Source organism: Boleophthalmus pectinirostris, unplaced genomic scaffold (genome assembly GCF_026225935.1).
Source record: "Boleophthalmus pectinirostris isolate CB_2022bp ecotype Guang Dong unplaced genomic scaffold, ASM2622593v1 HiC_scaffold_8, whole genome shotgun sequence".
NCBI classification, from domain to species: Eukaryota; Metazoa; Chordata; class Actinopteri; order Gobiiformes; family Gobiidae; genus Boleophthalmus; species Boleophthalmus pectinirostris.
In genome coordinates, this window is record NW_026571515.1 from 4,305,905 (window position 1) to 4,325,968 (window position 20,064).

The 20,064-nt window shown below is 41.3% G+C and overlaps 2 protein-coding genes across 4 annotated transcripts in view; both read right to left on the bottom strand.

Annotated features, from left to right (window-relative positions):
* LOC110170492 (sodium-coupled neutral amino acid transporter 3-like) overlaps positions 1-11,775 on the bottom strand; it is a 35,308-nt gene extending 23,533 nt beyond the window's left edge. Inside the window, exons 1-2 of one of the 3 annotated variants that reach the window (XM_055165823.1) lie at positions 11,430-11,775; positions 885-993 (exon numbers count right to left, since the gene is read on the bottom strand). In XM_055165823.1, coding sequence (XP_055021798.1) covers positions 885-943 — 59 coding nt within the window. In that variant the 5' untranslated portion in view covers positions 944-993; positions 11,430-11,775. Of the gene's footprint in view, positions 1-884; positions 994-4,518; positions 4,714-11,099; positions 11,117-11,429 lie in introns of those variants that run through there. The other 2 variants (XM_055165825.1, XM_055165824.1) reach the window with 2 other exon arrangements.
* A 377-nt stretch (positions 11,776-12,152) lies between these two features.
* On the bottom strand, positions 12,153-19,574 carry rcc2 (regulator of chromosome condensation 2). Its single transcript, XM_020936148.2, has 13 exons — positions 19,414-19,574; positions 18,602-18,825; positions 15,878-15,971; positions 15,612-15,755; positions 15,408-15,539; positions 15,186-15,274; positions 14,846-14,960; positions 14,584-14,750; positions 14,248-14,428; positions 14,053-14,158; positions 13,593-13,665; positions 12,963-13,040; positions 12,153-12,817 (listed from the first exon to the last, which is right to left on the bottom strand). The coding sequence occupies exons 2-13, from the start codon at positions 18,800-18,802 to the stop codon at positions 12,713-12,715; spliced, it is 1,485 nt and encodes a 494-aa protein (XP_020791807.2). The 5' UTR covers positions 18,803-18,825; positions 19,414-19,574; the 3' UTR covers positions 12,153-12,712.
* Between the last annotated feature and the right edge of the window lie 490 nt (positions 19,575-20,064).

Here is a 20,064-nt window from a genome sequence, read left to right on the forward strand (position 1 = left end):
GAAGCATTGTGTAACTTTTCTAGTGGAGGGCCATACAACTGTACAACTTGCCCTTATGTATCAGATAATAATCCCTACAACCGTACAAAAACTCGTCATCATGTAACAGATAATACTCCCTACAACTGTACAACAACTCACTTTTATGTAACAGATAATACTCCCTACAACTGTACAACAACTCACTTTTATGTAACAGATAATACTCCCTACAACTGTACAACAGCTCAACCTTATGTAACAGATAATACTCCCTACAACTGTGCAACAACTCACCCTTATGTAACAGATAATACTCCTTACAACTGTCCAACTTGCCCTTATGTAACAGATAATACTCCCTACAACTGTCCAACTTGCCCTTATGTAACAGATAATACTCCCTACAACTGTACAACTTGCCATCATTTAACAGATAATACTCCCTACAACTGCACAACTCGCATTTATGTAAGAGATAATACTCCCTACAACTGTACAACAACTCACCCTTATGTAACAGATAATACTCCTTACAACTGTCCAACTTGCCCTTATGTAACAGATAATACTCCCTACAACTGTACAACAACTCACCCTTATGTAACAGATAAGAGAACAGAGAATATACTGGCCAAAAATAAAATAAAAAATAATAAATAAAACTGGTTAAAGACTTAAAGATTTTATTTATTTATTTTTATTTATTTTATACTCCGCAAATTTAAATAATTAAAATAAAAAACGTAATCTTAACTAAATGTACATGAAACACTTGACTAATACATTTTTTTAAAATCATTGTATGAGAAGCTTCTGATTGGTAGTATGTGCGTTGTATATACTGTATTTTAAATTATTTTATTTTTATTTTATTTTATTTTTTTGAGCGGATAGAAACATACCCTCCTTCCACCGACGACTCGTGGAACTGGTTCCCGTTTGCAAACTTTTGTAGTTCCATCTTGATTCACAAGTATGAGCTTATTTAGATTCACAAAGGGAGGTCGAAATCTGCAAAAGAAAAAAAAAGAAAACATGTTACAGTGAATGAACATATTGTACGTAATACACAACAGAAATGGCTTAAGTTCTAAAATAACTAAATAATAATAAATGTAAAAAAAAAAAAAAAGGATGCACCGATACGATACTGGTATTTGATATCAGCGGCAGAACATTGGTAATAAGACGAATTTAAAAGGACATTGTTAACCCAAAACAAAATATTAAACATGCATTTTTATAAAACCATTATGTAGTTACTTTAAATTATAAATAAAAATTACAAAACACATTACATTATGCAGTGTTTAAAGGAAATAAATCATGTTTTCAGCCTGTTCTGGTATCGGTTGGTATTGAATAACTTAATATTTAAAGCCGATACTGGAAAAAGCTGGATTGGTGCATCTCTAGTTTCAGTTTTTCTAGTGAAATTTGTCCTCTGGTCCATCAATCATAACAATCAGGCACTTAAATCTTTAGATATTAAAAGGAAAGTGTGAAAGACTAAAGTCCATAAACATGATCCAACAGAGTCTCCAGCTCGGCTCCTCACTGGGTTTTACAGAGTTCACAACATTTTCCCCGTTTTAGCTTCGCTTCACTGGTTCCTGTGTGTTTTAGAATTGATTATAAGATTTTAGTGATCACTTTTAAAGCTCGTTTAGGTCTTGCACCAAGTTATATTTCATTTAAGGCTCGCACCATCAGGATCATCTTTTACTCTCTTCTTAAAAATTGTTTTATCAGTTGGCCTTCCTTTAATTGGTTTTAGCTTTATTTATTTATTTATATTATTTTGTTATTTATTATTTTTATTTATTTATTCATATTTTCTTATTTATTTTTCATTTATTATCGCAGTTAATTGAATTGTTTGCATCATCGTCTGTTTTTGTGTGCTTTCTCTGTGCTGTTTTTGTGCTTTTTGTATTGTTCTTTGCAACTTGTTCAGCACTTTGTAAACTTTGTTGGTCGAGCGTTTGTCCTCTAATCTAAAGGTTGGCGGTTTGAATCCCAGTCAAATCCACAGACCCACAGGTTGGTGGTGTGATTCCAGCTCACACAGATGAATGCTGTTGTTTTGTCCTTGGGCAAGACACTTAACCCAATTCACCCCCAGCCTTGAAGGTGGAAAAGCACTGTATAAAAATGTGCAGCAGTAGCAGTAGCAGCAGTAGTAGTAGTAGTAGTAGTAGTAGTAGCAGTAGCAGTAGTAGCAGTAGTAGTAGTAGTAGTAGTAGCAGTAGTAGTAGTAGTAGTAGCAGTAGTAGTAGTAGCAGTAGTAGTAGTAGTAGTAGTAGCAGTAGTAGTAGCAGTAGTAGTAGTAGTAGTAGTAGTAGCAGTAGTAGTAGTAGTAGTAGTAGTACAGTAGTAGTAGCAGTAGTAGTAGTAGTAGTAGTAGTAGTAGTAGCAGTAGTAGTAGCAGTAGTAGTAGTAGTAGTAGTAGTAGTAGTAGTAGTAGTAGTAGCAGTAGTAGTAGTAGTAGTAGCAGTAGTAGTAGTAGTAGTAGTAGTAGTAGTAGCAGTAGTAGTAGTAGTAGTAGTAGTAGTAGCAGTAGTAGTAGTAGTAGTAGCAGTAGTAGTAGTAGTAGTAGTAGTAGTAGTAGTAGTAGTAGTAGTAGTAGCAGTAGTAGTAGTAGTAGTAGTAGTAGTAGTAGTAGTAGTAGTAGTAGCAGTAGTAGTAGTAGCAGTAGTAGTAGTAGTAGTAGTAGTAGTAGTAGCAGTAGTAGTAGTAGTACAGTAGTACAGTAGTAGTACAGTAGTGTTTAAGACACTGGTAACTGAGTTGTGATTATAGTACCGTATTTTTCAGATTAAGTTGCACTTTTTTTTCATGGTTTGGGTGTTTCCTGTGAGTTATTCTCCGGAGTGACTTCTATATTAAAATGTTGACAGTGAAGTGTGGAGAGGTTCTAGTCTTGTGTGTGAGTATCTGCTGCTCCTGTTCCTCCTGCACCACTGTCACTTCGCTCTACTGCGCATGTCTCCTGCAGAAAGAGCCTCTGTTCTGTCTGTATCATGTCAGTCGATCGCACCATTACTTTTGCACCACTGAACAATTTAACATTTAAACAAACTTATAAAGACGACTGAGAAGACTGAACACAAATGCACAAAAAAAAATAAAATAAATAAAATGCAGATTACAAACTGCAAGTCGTGAAATCTGCAGCTGAAAACGATAATCGAGCAGCAGAAAGAAAGTTTGGAGTGAGAGAGAAACTTGTGACAGCGGGAGGATGCACCATGAAACTTTCCTGGAGTCACTGGATGGATGGACAAAGCCTGGACGTCAGTGACACTGAAACCATCCTGTCGGGATTCAGAAAGACCAGAATAATTCTAACTGGAACTGATGCTGAGTCTGACAACAGCGGCTCTGTTTACCTCCGGAGGTCGAGGCCGAGTTGCTCAGAAGTGACACCGAGGATGAAGAATTGAATGGATTTAGTGATTTGGAGTGAGATGGAGAGTTTGTTAAACTTGTTCTGTTGTTTATGTTCTAGTTTATCTGAAGAACTGTTCATATGTGACGTTAACAGTCTGTTGTTCTCTCTTCTATTGTTTTTACTACAACTTGACTTTCGAGATGAAATGTCGGTTCCTGGATTTTATAAATTTCCCCCAAAAGTGCGACTTATATATGTTTTTTTTCTTCATTATGCATTTTTTGGCTGGTGTGATTTATACTCCAGAATGACTTATATTCCAAAAAATATGTTACTTTTATTAAAAAACAAGTACACAGGCTAAATACAGTTCCTTTAAGTTTTTAAGTTCATGGTCAGGAGCATCGGTCAGGAGCACCTATCTATAGATTAGGTATCCAGTGTGAATTCTTTTTACAGATAGATCTGGAGGGAGGACTGAGCTCTCAGCACACACACACACCCTGTACCTCTGTGTGTGTGTGTGTGTGTGTGTGTGTGTGTGTAGACAGCAGCTGGATCAGACCTGCTCCGAGGTGGACTTGACTTGAGGGAAAGGCAGTGATAAGAGCTGGACAAACACACGCTCACATGTCAGAGCCTCTGTCACCTGTACATGAGTCCAGTTTGAGTCCCAGACACTATAGGAACCAGATAAGACCCGGCGGAGTGCACATACGTGTCAAGACAAGTCCACAGAACACAGAACACGGTACAGAACGGTCTCTGCCGCCAGCCTCTTCCAACAAGCTCGAGCCTGTGAGGAGGACACGGGCCGAGACCACTGGAGCAGGAGGGAGAGCCAACATGTGCTCCTCACGCCAACGCACGGGTTTAAAGAGACAACAAAATGACCACTCAAAGGCCCTGTATGCCTAAACCCATTCTCTTTCAGTATGCAGCTAATTATAAAGCGGTTTACTGTCAGATAATCAGGATAATTTGTTAGCATGCTAGCTGTTTTGTGTAATTGTGAATAATTTAAATGCTCTGAATGCATAAAGTAAGTGAGGAATAACTTTGGACCACTGCAAACTGTTTAAAATGAACACGTTTTTCAGGTTTTTACGATGGTAAAGTCAGGCGCAGCGCCTTGAACCTACCCTGAGGCAGATTGATCTAGAACAGCTCCCACTGAAAATGATCATCAAAAGGCAAAACACCGTGACAAATATTTGAATCTGATTGGTCAAAGTGTCACAACAGCGGAACAGATGAAAAAAAAAATCAAACTAGTATTCCACCTTCCCCGTCCACAAACACACAAAGCGCTTCCTTCTGGTGCCATGTTTGTTTTGGTTGGTTTGGGCGCTTCACTTTTGGCTTGTGCCCAGATTACACTGCTGCCCAGTGATTGGTCACCAGGGGCCGAGCCCCATCACACCGGCGCCGTGCCAACGTGGATTGTGGTTTTTAACCTGGGGTGACATTAACTGTCATGTACTGAGAACACATCATATAAGAGGATTTCTATAGGGGTGCGCCGCAGTCGCAGGATCTGGCAACATGTTTATGACTTTTATACAGTGGCAGAGTTCACCCTCGGGCCTCGGGCGCCGAGCGCCTCATATGTACAGATAATAGTATCAGTGCACCCACAGATGCCAGAGCAACTCTGTCCACAGCCTATCAGCTCCAAGAGCCCACTGCACATGTGCCGCCTTAATGCCAACCCGCCTTAATGTATGTGCTCTGTGTATTTAATCTGACGGGCATTAAAGGTACGTCATGTCATTAACAAAGCCTCCAATGTTCCACACTCTGGCTTTAAACACATTCATCTCCATGAATATGAGCAGCTCAGATCTGTGCAAAGGCGATCCAGCTACAGTAAAAAGGTATTTATGAGCAATAGAAACACTTGTTATTGATTCAATAAAAGATGCAAACAGACGTCAAATCACTCCAGAAAAGCCCCACAGTGGAGCTTTAAAGTCACTCAGGGTGAGCTGTACTTACAGTGGAGTGACTCCTGACACGTGGAGTCTGACTCCAAGTGAGCCGAGTGAGCCGAGTGAGCCGTGTACGGGTTTACTGAGGTTAAATGACAATAAAATAACCCTGTTCTCATAAAGCTGCCTCATCCAGTTAGAACCTACATCAGCCATGTGAGCAGAGCGGTGTGCTTCTGTTGACAGTAGCTGAGCAGCTGGTGGGCTCACACAAACACACGTACACACACACGTACACACACCCCCACACACACCCACGCACACATGACCACAGACAGATAAGTCCAACATGGCCCGGACACATGGCCCTTCTCTGGTCACATGTTAGTAGTGTTAGTAAACTCTGGGGCGCGCAAAGACACTACGACCAACTACCTGTTGACACAGTAAGTTTACTGTACTTTAAACACTCGAGAGGCTGGGGTCACGTCACAACAGGTCACAGTTATATGTGGAATCTGCTGTTTAACTGTCACATTTGTTGACAGTTCACTGGTTTATGGTTCATATCTGTGTAATTACTGAGCCAATTCAGATGAAATAAAAACTGGCACAAATATGAAGATTAATACTAAGGAAAAGACTTGACATAGATTTCCACATCACAATGATAAAAATAAAATAAACAGTAGAGTTTGGAGTTTGGAGCACATATCAGCATCAGCGTGGGCACGGGTCTAACCAGACGAGTCCAGTTGCGCCGCAGGTGAACTCGCACTTATATAACAGATAACCCCATGTCCTGTCAATCATCAGATCATTTTTGCACTGTTTTCATTTCAGCCTCTTGTATATAGTTGAGATATATTTATATTACTTTATTTCTATTCTGTTTCCGTTTTTACTTTCACTCGTTGTTATTATATTATATTGTGATGTGTGAGCTGCTGTGTCCGAGTATTTCCCTTGTGGATTAATTGTCTAAATCTAATGTGTCATGGTAAGAGACTGATAAATATTTTAAAGTACTCCACCAATACTGATAAGTTCACTGGGGGTGTGACGCTAACTGTAGGCACTGCTCTGTCTGAAGCTCTGTCACATAAATTAGACTTTAACCTGAGTTTTGTTTTAACACAATCTGAGAGAACTGATTTATTCATTTATTTATATAGCACATTTTATAAACATGACAGTTTCCAAAGTGCTGCACAGACAAATTAACACAATAAAAGACGTAAGAAGTAAATCATAATAAATTAATTAAATAAAAATGAATGAATAAATTAAAAAAATAATTACAACAGATGAACTGATTTATGCTGTTAAACAAGTCCCTCTCATTACAGTTACAAGCTAGCTAGCATTAGCGTTAGCATTAGCATTAGTCGACAATTTTTCAGTTAGTCACTTTCACCTTTTTTGTTGCTAATCAAACTCCTAAAAACAACGCTCGTATTGAAGACAGACTTTTGTTTAAATACATTTTGTTTGAGTTTTTATCTAAAAACTTCTGTTTGTTTCCTTTTTCACAACGGCAGGAAGCGCTGTGATGTAGGCACTTCCTGTAACGTAACTCCCGGTTAATGGTTTTCTGTGGCAAAATGTCTGTGGAAATGGCTTGAATATTTTCCAGCAGCTTCATAAATCTGCCTCATCACCAAATCTTTATCCAACAAGGTCCACAAAGGATAAACATTCTAACATGAAGAATTTATCCACAACTATCAATGTAAGACAGACAAAAACTTAAAGGAAAACAACGAAGACGCATTAGTGACACATTGAACAAAATCAACATTATGGACATGAATAAAACATAATAAGTAATTCATAAAAAAGTCACGTGTTAATTCAGACTGATTCTAGAATTTAAATTATAAATCGATGTCATGATGTTGATATTCAGAGACATTTGTGCAGATCGAATGCTACAGATGTTCACAGATCACATGTCTTACATTTAAACTGCACAGATCTCTCTGTCTATGCCAGTATCGACATCATGAAATCAATTTTTTATTTTAATTCTAGAATCAGTCTGAGTGAACAAGTTCCTAATGTGTCATCGTCGTCGTTGTTCTCCTTTAAGTTTTCGTCTTTCTTACGCTGACAGTTGTGGATAAATTCTTCATGTTAGAATGTTTATCCTTTGTGGACCTTGTTGGTTGAAGATTTGGTGATGGGGCAGATTTATGAAGCTGCTGGAGAATACGACACACATTTACACACACATTTTGCCACAGAAAACCACTGACCGGACATGACGTTTACTCTACATCGCGGCACCGATATGAAAAAGGTCTATATGTGAATTATATCTCCATGATAACTGCTGAACATTCCACTATATAGACATACATGTATAACGCGAACAGCTTTTCGAAATAAAAAACTGGGACACCCTCGGTTTGCAGCGGCTGGTAATAATTAAACTGTGAAACGAGTGCGTAATTAAGGAAAATTGTTCTGTTCTCGGCCCATTCACGACGAACATGAGTCTGTACGGTTGCATTTTTCTTTGTGCTTTGGTGATTTTTAAGCAGTTTTTCTGTATTTTACTTAAACAAATGACATTTTATGCCTTTATTTGCTGTTGGTAAGGATGAATTAATTATTTATGGAACAAAACCATTCTGCACTGGAGACTGTAACACTTTATTTGTAATTGTGTTTTTATATCCTCCTGGGACCCGAAGAAAAAAAGTGTATTGCAATATATATTTTTTGTGATTTTCTTTCTATTTGGAGGTAAATGAACACCTTAGCATTGAGATTTATTATTTTTTATTTCTATTTCTAATTTTATAACATGTCCTCTGCAATGGACGCCGGGGACATTTTGGTGTTAAATCCATGTGACGTTAACAACCTGACAAAAACTACTTTTTTTGATGAACAACATCTCTGACAAGCTTCTACAGTCACCTCAAATGTATTTATTTTTGATAATTTCTTAATTATGTATTTATGTATGTATTTATTTATATATTTATTATCATAGTGCAGCCACAAACTAATTCCTATTGAGTTATTTTATTTTATTTATCCAGGACATGATAGTACCCTATAATCCCCCAGCCCTATTTAGAAAGAGGAACCTAGTCCCCCCATCAAGAGTCTCAAATCTCTAAAGACAGACTGGTTGACTCAATGTCCACTGTAATGGACACAAAAGAATGGGCCGGGTCTCAGGAGGATATGTGTTTATAATGTACAGTGTGTTTGTTTCCCATAGACTGGGTCACAAGAGATTTTTTTTGGGGTCGCCTTGTCACGATCTGCATGTAGATCTGTGATTTACAGTTCTGACACGTGGATCTGTGACCGTGTTGTCATCCTGCATCAGCATTTCATCAGAATCTCCTGTCCTCAGTAGGGCCAGTGTTTCTCTGCTTATTCCTTTCACTATTACATATGTGTGTGAAATGGGATTTTCTGTGCTCACAAAAACGAAGACAAAACACAAAAACAGAAACAGACCAAATTCTGCGTCTGATCTGCTGCTGCGTCTCTTCCTGAACACGCCACAAAAACACAGACAGGTCCACCAATCTCACTAGAAATGTTGAAATGTTAAGACATGTTTTGTATCATTTCTAATCTTTTTATAATTATTTTATTGACTATTTTGTTCCAGTTTTGCTGCTTCAATTGAATGTTGAAACGAAAAAGAAATGGGCTATATTTAAAGTCCAAATAGGCGACTTGGATCCTTTTACTGCTGCTTCAGTGATCGTTTTTAATTTTTAAAACTTGAGTAATGAATTGAGAACTTGTGGGTGACCAAACTCACACATTTTGGGACTATACAACATTTCTGGATTGATGTTAAAGATGTTCTACAGAATATATTGGCTGTGGACCTGTTGATGGACCCAAAGATCTTTTTGCTTGATACATTTCCTGATGGTCTCGCTCATGATCAGTGCTTTCTGTTGCATTTTCTTCTGATGACTGCAAGAAAAATGATCCCGTTCTGCTGGCTGAAACCTGAGACACCGACCACTGATCAGCGGAGATCAAAAACCAGACAAGTTTATACAAAGGAACTGTTAACGGCTCAACTACGGCTTTTGAAAAGAGGATGGGGTCCAGTGATTGACTTTTTCAAATAACATGCCTATTTTTTTCATTTATTTTTTAGCAAATATATAAACTGTGTGAAGGCCCGGTCTCAGGACACTGCTGATGTGAATTGATTTGTGGCAATAAAAGCTCAAAAAAAGAAAAAAACTTGAGTAATAATAATTTTTCAGAGACACGATCACTCAGTCAACAATAAAATATCCTCATTAATGTTCGATAATGCTCGAATCCACTTTTATTTTGTCATTTACTGACTTTTAAAATATGGGTCCCCAGAAAAAAAGTTTGGAAAATTAATTGTGAAATATGGAACCAGCCTCTAAAATCTGCAAAACAAATTTACCTACGAATAAAATAAAAAATAAAAATAAAAGCAACCTAACATAACCTAACCTGTGTTTCAGACATTTTCAGTACAATAAATACAACCAAATGAAAAACATGCTCTATTTTTGGCTCAAAGGTTACACACTGTGGCTTTAAACTAAAAAAAAATAAAAAAAAAATGATGCAATTATTCGGGTAATGTCATAATTATTCTTTGTTAGACTTGCTTATCCAGTAGAATCTGTGTGTCATTCGTTCATTTGTTTTTTAATATAAAACCAAAAATAAGAAAATGAAAAAAACAACAATTTTCTTCATTATTCCAAAACCAAAATGAAAAAAACAGATAATGACTAATTTTTCAGTTTTTGGTAAAAATGGATAACGACCGTTTCCCGTTTAAACTGTGATGCTGGACTGAACCAGGACTGAACCTTTTTCAATCCCGGTCTGGTCCGGGTCTCAGTCCCAGTCTCAGTCGCAGTTTGATCCCGGTCCCAGTCCCGGTCTGGTCCCAGTTCGATCCCGGTCCCAGTTTGATCCCAGTCCCAGTCCCGGTCTCAATCATGGCCTGGTCCCGATCTGGTCCCAGCCTCAGTCCTGGTTGTGGTCCGGTCATGGTCTCAGTCCCGGTCTGGTCCCGGTCTCAGTCCCGGTCTCAGTCCCGGTCTCAGTCCCGGTCTCAGTCCCGGTCTCAATCACGGCTGGTCCTGGTCTGGTCCCAGTCTTGGGCTGGTCCCAGTCCGGTTCCAGTCTGGTCAGACCTGGTTCAGTCCTGGTTCAGTCCTGGTTCAGTCCTGGCTCAGTCCTGGTTCAGTCCTGGCTCAGTCCTGGTTCAGTCCTGGTTCAGACCTGGTTCAGTCCTGGTTCAGTCCTGGTTCAGTCCTGGTTCAGTCCGGCATCGCAGTTTAACTCACGTAAACTGGAAACGGACGTTATCCGTTTTTTCCATTTTTCATTTAAACACAAAATTGAAAAAACTGAAAAAACAAATCATTATCTGTTTTTTTTTTTTTTTTTTTATTTTGGTTTTGGAGACAAATAATGAAGAAAATAGTTGTTTTTATCATTTTCTTATTTTTGGTTTTATATTGAAAAACGAATGAACACATGGATTCATTAGTGTACACCTCTACCAATTTTAGTTTTAGCGTTTTACAGTATGAACTCTGAACTAAAAACATTAAAAGCTCTGGCAAATTTAATCACAAAACTTTTTAAAATGTACAATTACAGTTCCACATTTTCCCCCCAAATCGCTCAGTCCTAGCACACATTACGCAACATTTCATACATGAAAAATACACGGTACATTTGAAGAACATTTGCAGCCATCTTTACAATCTATATATTATTCCTTCTATTTTAATACTCACAGGTCAGAGTCTGCGCGTGCACTGAAAACACAGTGTGCAGCACAGGCCCTGCCCTCAGTTCTTGGAATGTGTACGTTTGCTGCTTATGTAAGAACCACACTGCATCCTCCTCTCTACGAAAACTGCTCTAAAAACAAAAACTACTACTACATCCTGTTCATCTTACAAAACACAACTTCTTTTCTGTTAATAAAACTCATTAGTTGGTTAAAAAATAAGTAAAACGTGCAGGATTTCTGTGCTCTCCACGATCTCACCAATGACCAAATTTATTCAAGTAAAGTTTGTTCCAAAAGCAGTGCAGTTGCAAATAGAAGGGTAAGAACCTACCTCCAGGAGCGCGCAGGGGACGAGGTGTGAAGCTGACCCACAGAAGGTGAGAGAGAGCTGGGTGCTGCACGTGGAGGTTTTGCCTTGTGTGGAGCTCAGGCAGGAGAGGGTCTGAGGAGGGGGGAGCAGAGCTGAGCAGAGCAGGTCCCACTGAAGGCTTCAAATTTCTCTGATGTCACGAGCTGGAGCACTCCTCTTCCTCTCCCAAACAGAGGGGCTTCCTCCACAGGCTAACAGCTCCTCTGGGCACACGGGCGCCCCTGGTCTGCAGTGGGGCACAGGAAACAGGTCTGCAACACTCATCAGAGTTACACAACAGCGAAGTACAACCGAAAGAGCTCAGAACAGGGTCAACAGACGAGCAGCAGGACCTGTGAGAACAGGAGCTGTTCATGTGCTACACTAACACAAGTTATCACACAAACACTGGGAAACCATCTCTGTAATCTGAGCACAACCAGCTGTTCTCAAGAGCTGCACTCTGCCTCACAGCAACCCCGTCCTCGTGTGTGTATGTGTGTCTGTGCAGCTTCTATGTTCTCCCTTTGTGTGCACAGGTTTCCTCGAGTTCCCCTCCTCCCTAGAACGGGACATTAAATGTGGACCCCTGAGACTACGAGTTGAGGCAGAAAAACTCCCCGTCTGTAAATGTGTGTGTCCTACAGTAAACAGACAGAGCAGGAGACGTGTGAAAGTGTGTGAGCATAAACACAACGACAGACCAACATTTTACTAGAACTTTATTGGATCATTTTACAAGAAAATGAAGTGAAAAATGTCACAATAAAAGAACAGCTAAAACATCCATGGCCTCCACTCGCACAGTGCAGGCTCCAGTTCAGCTGCTCCAGAAGTCGCTTTGAGCGTTTAAAAAGAAACGTGGTCACAAGTCTAACAGACTGAGGTATGCATCTATGATGCCAACACTGAACACAAAGGAATGTAACAGTGAATACGAAAGTCAAAAAGTACAAAATTCATTTGCATGTTTGGCAGCTTCACAAACCCTGCTGCCACATCCACCAACACTAAACTACACAAGCGCCCAAGGCACAGACGAGATCCACGCCTCAAACGGCCATCAATACTGCACCCAGAACAAGAACCAAACACCGCTTCAGAGAGCAGGAGGAAGCACTGTGGAGTGTAAAGAGAGTGTAAACCGTGGCACCGAACAGTGACAGTGTAGAGCCAGTTCAGTCTGAAGGGACGAGGCTGTGGTCCACTGCCTGACCACAGGGCCCCAGAACCCAAGAACCCCAGGGTCCCAGGGCCCCAGAGCCTCACACTGTCCGAGGGTTGTACTCTGGCAGCTTCTTGAGTTTGTCCTGCTCCTGCTCAGTATCTTGTCTGGCAATAATCAGAGAGTGGGAGTAGCCCATGGACACCTGCAAACACACAAACACACACTGTGTTAGTGACTAAACATAAACAGTAGCTTTGTTCATGAGTCTCAATTTCAAACAAATACAAAACACAGTAGAAAAAAAGAAGCAGTTCTACAATAAAGACACTTTTAAAATGGGCTCCCACCTGCTCCACGTAGATCCCGTCCAGGGTCTTGACCTCCTGAGCGCTGGTGGACGACTTGGCTTTGTTGTCTCCGTAACCCTGAGAAGAAACCACAGCACTGTCACATGCACCAAGAAACACCAGACTCACAAAAGACTTCTGTCAGTCTTTTTAAACACACACTCAGATGATTGTACTCTCATCACAACACAAACACCACACACACTTAAACACTTGAACACAAACACACTTCATTAGACGAGGATCACAGCTTAGATTTACTCATTTGGACTGAATGTTCCTAGATTACACCAGCCTCACAAAGACCTCTGTGAGTAATTTAAACACGCTCAGGAGGAGGAGGGTGCATGAGTCAGTGCTGCCCTCTGCTGGTCAGAGGGGATACAACAGGACTCTTTAGGGATGTTTTTACTTCATCTTTTTCATTTCCGACACCAGTTTTGATATTTTATTTGCAGATATCCGATCAACAGATACCAGTGCAGATGCAAAACAGCATTTATTTCCTTAACACAAAAATAAAATAAGACAAAACATCGACACTGCATCTTTGTGCCCATCATAGAAAAGGATGTGTGTTTGCGTGTGTGCGTGTGTGTGTATTTAGTTTGTGTGTGTGTAGGGTCTCACCAGCTCTCCAAAGGTGGGCGAGGGACCCCAGCTGATTGTACTCTCATCCGCAGCGATGATGATGCTGCTTTTCCTGTTCACAACACAAACCCCGCACACTTTAACACGTGAAAACAAAAACACTTCTCTAAACAGACGAGGATCACAGTTTATATTTACTCATTTGGACTGAACGTTACGAGATTATAAACACATCAGATCCTTATTTAGCCCCACATCCCCTCTGGCAATTCCCCAACCAGCCAGAACCACACATTTGATAAATCTTCACAAAGACGAGTGGATCTGGAGCCAAATCCTGCCTCCTTGATTTCAGAGGGAGTGATTGACAGGTGGATTAAGATGGATCATAGTTTATATTATTGTCTTTGTTTTTATGCTTCACCGTAACGCAGAGGCAAGTTCTTTCTAATCAGCCGCATACTTTGAGATGTTTAAACCCTGCTCCCCTGACACTCACCCACAGGCCAGACTGCGGATCTTCCAGCCGCACAGGTCCTGCACCATCTTGGGGTACATGGTGCATTCTCTGCTGGTGTTGGTGACCCCCCAGAAGAACAGACCTCCTGTAAAAAGCAGAAACACTCATCAGATGTGAACCATTGTGCCCCATTCTGTAGTGTGAGAGAAGTGAAAGGACGCGGCGGGCTCTTACCCATCTCGTTGACGGCGAAGGAGCACTGGTACCCGGTGTAGATGAGAGACGCCCCGCGGCCGGGGAAGTCAAACAGCTTCACCAAACGAGGAACCATCTCATCCTTCTGCTCCGTGTGACCCAGACGCCCGTAGCCCCCAAAGCCCCAACTGAACACACGCTTCTGAGAGTCCAGCACCAGCTACACACACAGAAACAAACACACAACAGACACACACAAACACACACACACCAAACAGACACAAACACACAAACACACACACAGTGACAGGGTGAGCACGTTTGTTTAGAGTCATGTTTAGAACAGAAGCTCTGGCTCACAGATAAACCACTCACTGTGTGGTTGGCTCCACAGGCCACATCTCGCACCACCACGTTTGGGACGGGCATAATCTGACCATCTTTGGACTTCTCTATGAAGAGGGCCACTCGCCGCGGGATCAGCTCACAGTCAAACTCGATTCTATTAGATCTGGCGATGTACTTGCCATCACTGTTGTGACCTAATGTGAGCATAAAATGATTAACATGAGTTCATGCCACTTACTTACAGATCAAAGTAAAACGTTTGTTCCTCCGTGTGGTGGGTCGTACTTACCCAGTTGTCCATAGTCTGGACAGCCAAAGGAGTAAAGGTTTCCTTTGCAGTCTACCACCATGCTGAATTCCGCCCCACACGCCACCTTCACCAGAGGCTGCCCGTTGTACGAGATCTGGAAGAGACAGATCATGAGAGATTTGATTTAAAAACACAGATTGAGTTCATAAACATATGACAGTGGTGAATTCTACATTCTGACATTGTAAATTCTGTTTACAAAGACTCTAACAGCTCCAGACAAACCACACAGGTGTTGCCTCCCAGTCAGAGCACATAAATATAGTATATTGGACATAGATAATAGATAATATAAATCAGTGAATAAAATAAGACTGACTGTGGCGGGGCTCAGCACGGCGTCCGTCTGGCTGCCTTGTCCCAGCTGCCCCAGTTTGTTCTCGCCAAAAGAGTAGGCCGTGCCGTCCTCTGTGAACACAAACTATTACAGTTCTCTACAGAACATGGTGATTGTGTGTGTGTGTGTGTGTGTGTGTGTGTGTGTGTGTATGTGTGTATCTGTGCATGTGTATATTGTGCGTGCATGAGGAGGACTACACACCTGTCAGGGCCAGTGTGTGGTTGCGTCCACAGGCTGCAGATACGACCACGTGATCGGCCAGAGCCTCGATGAGCTTGGGCGCGTCCAGGCGTTTGGTGTCTCCGTGTCCCAGCTGCCCTTTGTCATTTCGTCCTAACACACAGAGTGTTTAGTCGTGAGCTTTTAAAAGCCTCTGACATGAGACATGATGAGAGCAGGACTCACCCCAGCTCCAGAGTTTTCCCTCTGCGGTGATGATGAGGCTGAAGGCTGCACACGGCCCTGACACCACACTGCTCACCTGGACGTCGTTCAGACAGCCGTAACGATGAGGCCCCCACAGGTTCTGCCCCAGGTTTCGGAAAGCCGCTGAAATACACAAAAGTCTGTACGGGGGCTCCAACTGTGCTGGGGCAGAGCCAAATGTCTGCCCCGCAGAGTGCTGGTAATTCACAATTAACAACATCAAAATGAATTAGTATTACACATACCTTGTTGTTTGGGAACCTCTTTTCTTCCGATCAAATCCCAGTTGGTCGCTCCAAAGATTAGCAACTGTCCTTTGGCCTTTGGACACTCAAGTTTCTGTTAAAAGTCCAAACAAAAGAGGAGCATTCAGGATTTAATTTTATATTTCAGTTTTGCTGTGTCCACATACACCATGATCAAGTTTAACATAAAGTAACCAACAAATCAAAATATAGAAATATAAATCTTGTATTTGTTATGTAAACATGTAAAAACATCAGCTTTACTAAAGCTGGTTATGTGTGATTGGTATAGAAGAGCATTTGCCCATCTGTTGCCAGGTCAAACTGTGCCAGCCTACAGTTGTGTTCCCAGGCAAAACAAACATCGTGTCGTATGAGCCAGAGATGGATCCCAGCATGAGAAATTTCCACTATAACCACAGGACTGATTAACAAAAGTACAGATACGGTAGTTTAACATGGAACTCTGTTTGTAATGGCAGGATGTTGTACTAGACTCAAAAAGAGGATTAAATGGGACAAAAACTAAATCTAAAACTAAGAGGAAAAATGTCAACACTTGAAACAAACATAAAGCTGTATTATGCAACATCGCCTCTCCACAGATCTGACCAGTGCCTTGTCCTGGTGCTTGTCTCCATAAAGACAAACAGAAGTTTAATACCAAACTGTGGAACATTCCAGGCAAAGCAATAACGGAGACAAGCAGGTGACGAACCCACCAGCGGAAAAAGCAACTTAGTGCAGCTTTAACAAGATTAAGTGTCAAACTCGGGTGACCAGAATTTCATAATCAAAAACACTTGGGACACTCTCAGTTTGTGGTGGTTGGCAATAATAAAATTGTGAAATGAGTGAGTAAGTAAGGAAAACTGTTCCGCACTCGGCCCATTCATGACAAACATGTGACTCAGTGCAGTCACATTTTCTTTGTGTTTTACTCATTTTTAAGCAGCTTTTCTGTATTTTACCTCAACAAATGTCAAAGTATGCCTCTCTTCACACAGAGTATCCCCAGGTTTGACTACCCCAAATTTAAGACTTTTTAAAGACCTTTTTAAAACTATATAAATGAAAATTAAGACCAACGTTGCACCCGTTATGAGGGCAACAAACACCAGATCCAATTCTAATAATGACCAACCAACTACAGTACGATATCTAGAATCTAAGAGCCACTGTGGATTAAACTACACTTCCTCATGATACATCCATCTCTACTGATCGTTTACTCACTGCGGTCGGCGCCAGAAACCAAAGTATTGTTTGCGCATACTCCAAATTAGACGTTCATTCATGTTTTGTTTTTTTTTCCTCTCTCCATTTAACATCGCACTGCAGCCCGGTTTAGTCTATAAAAAAATAGACTAATGAAAATTAAGACTTTTGTGAAAAAAATAAAACTTGGACAATGTAATTTAAGATTTTTAAGGTCTTAATTTAGGAACATGAAATTTAAGACCCCGCGGTTACCCTGTTACAATTGTCAGGGATCAAATTGGTCCAAAATGGGGACATCTGGGACACAAACCAGTGGTTTTGGTTTTATTTTTTTGGATGAATCCACTGGGACAGGGGACACAGGACTCAAAACTGGGACTATCCCGGGTAAATGGACAGTGTTGGGAGTGTTACTTTTAAAATGTATTCCCCAACAGATTACATACACCAGAATGTAGTCTGTAACGGAATCCATTAAATTACTTAAAATGAGCAATGTAATCTGAATACTTTGGATTAGATGATTTGCTGTAGAGAAACAAAGACCAGGAAATCTTTACAGAAGAAGATTTTTCTGCTAAAAGAAAATAAAAAGCCCAGACTTACTTAATACTTAACCTATAAAAAATATTATTGATAGAAGAGGAGGAGACACGGCCCATGCAGCATGGTTTAGTCCTGTTCAATCCTGTTTTAGACCTGGTTTTAGACCTGGTTTTAGTCCTGGTTTAGACCTGTTTTAGTCCTGGTTTAGACCTGTTTTAGACCTGGTTAAGAGTCCTGTGTAGTGTTAAAAAACAAAGAAAAAAAAAAGGATATAGCCTGAAATGTGAAAACAGGAAAATACCACCGTGCAAAGTAACTGTAATCCAATAGTCACTCACTGAAACAGTAACTGTAACTGAATACAGTTACTCATAATTTGTACTCTGATTATGTAACTCCGGTACATGTAATCTGTTACTCCCCAACACTGGGAATGGGGACATCTGGTCAGTTTATATCGTCACGACCGGCACGTCAGGACCGGGACCGTCAGGACCGTCAGGACCATCAGGACCATCAGGACCATGTCTGACGAACTATTTTCTCCTTGAGGTCGCCTGCCACAGTGACGGGCTGCAGACCGGACTTGGTCTCCCGGGCTTCTTATTGTTCTCCTGCTCAAAGTCAAACTTTTGATCTTAACTGAGGAAAATTTTTAAGGTCTTAATTGAGGAAAATGAAATTTAAGACCTTTTTAAAGACCCCGCGGTTACCCTGTTACAATTGTCATGGATCAAATCGGTCCAAAATGGGGACATCTGGGACACTTCTAGTATAAAAGTGGGACAAATCAATGGTTTTGTTTTTTTGGATGAGTCTACTGGGACAGGGGACACGGACTCAAAACTGGGACTGTCCCGGGTAAATGGGGACATCTGGTCACCTTATATCAAACTAGTGACAGTAAAGTTGTGCCCATCAGGACCATCAGGACCATCAGGACCGAGTCAGACGTACTATTTTCTCCTTGAGGTCGTCTGCCACAGTGACGGGCTGCAGACCGGACTTGGTCGCCGGTCTCCCTGGCTTCTTGTTGTTCTCCTGCTCAAAGTCAAACTCTTCATCGCTGCTGAAGTCCCTCTCCTTCCTCTTGCCTCCGGTTTTCTTCTTTTTCACGGCTCCGTTCCCGGACACCTCTGTCACCTTCTTACGGGGCATCTCTGTCCAAACGCGGTCCGCTCCTGTAAAGCAACAACAAAAAACTCACAACATCAGCACTTTTTTTAGACCCACACACCCGGAGGACCAGCTCTACCCTGCCTCATTTAAGCATATTTTGTTTGTTTTTTGCTTCTAAATATCCCGGTAGAGCTTTAAACGTGCCCGGTGAGAAGCGGCGGACAAAAGCGCACGGAGCCGGAGTGGGTTTAGCATCACGGCTAACATTAGCGTCATTAGGCTAAGCAGCTAAGTCGCTCTTTGTTCACTCAATTCTGTTTAAAGCTGACTTATGCTCAATCAAACACAAAACTGTAGAAATGTATGACAGATGAGATCACAAACTTTTACTAGAACAACACACAAAACCTGGAATTATCTCGAGCGTGGCGTAAAATCATATTATTTTAAATGGGCTAACGCTTTCTTCCCCGCGTAGCTAATAGCGGTCAAAACACGGAACCTAAACAAAAAAATGCAGCTAGTACACAAACTTTTCTATGCAGTTTTGTTTTGCGTTTTAGGGCAAGCTACGCCTTTGCCGTTCAGTGGGATTTGTGATTTCGTGTCGATCTAAATGTGGAAAAACCAAAAAAATCTACTTCATGTACCGGTGATTTCCTGAATGAGCAGCTCTCAGTCCGTCTCCGTTTTGATTGATTTGAACAAAAGAAGCTGCAGTCTGCTTTTACACCACGTGGTTTGCTTTTACTATTCATACAGGAAACAGCGAACCCTCCTCCTCCTCCCCCTGCTCCCGTGGCTGTGATCGGCTCCCTCCATCCCCGCACCGCGCTCTGCTCCACGGATGCGCCGGCAGAAAGAGGAGGAGGAGGAGGAGGAGGAGGACCACCGCCGGGAAGAAGAGGAGGAGGAGGAGGAGGAGGACTCCAGCAGCAGCATCCAGCCGCCCTGAGAGACCTGGCACCGGGATGAGAGAGAGGAGCAGCCACGCGGGCACAGCTCCAAGTAGATCCAGATAAACCCAAACATTTCACACAGATCCAAACAGATCCAGATAAACCCAAACATTTCACACAGATCCAAACAGATCCAGATAAACCCATCGTCCCAAACAGATCCAAACAGATCAAAAAGCTCCAAACATTCCCAAATAGCTCCAAATAGCTCAAAAGAGCTCCATACAACTCCAGAAGAGCCCCAAACAGAACTCCACACAGCTCTAACTAGCTCTAAACAGCTCAAAAGAGCTCAAAATAACTCTAAATAGCTCTAAATATCTCAAACAAATCCAGATAAAA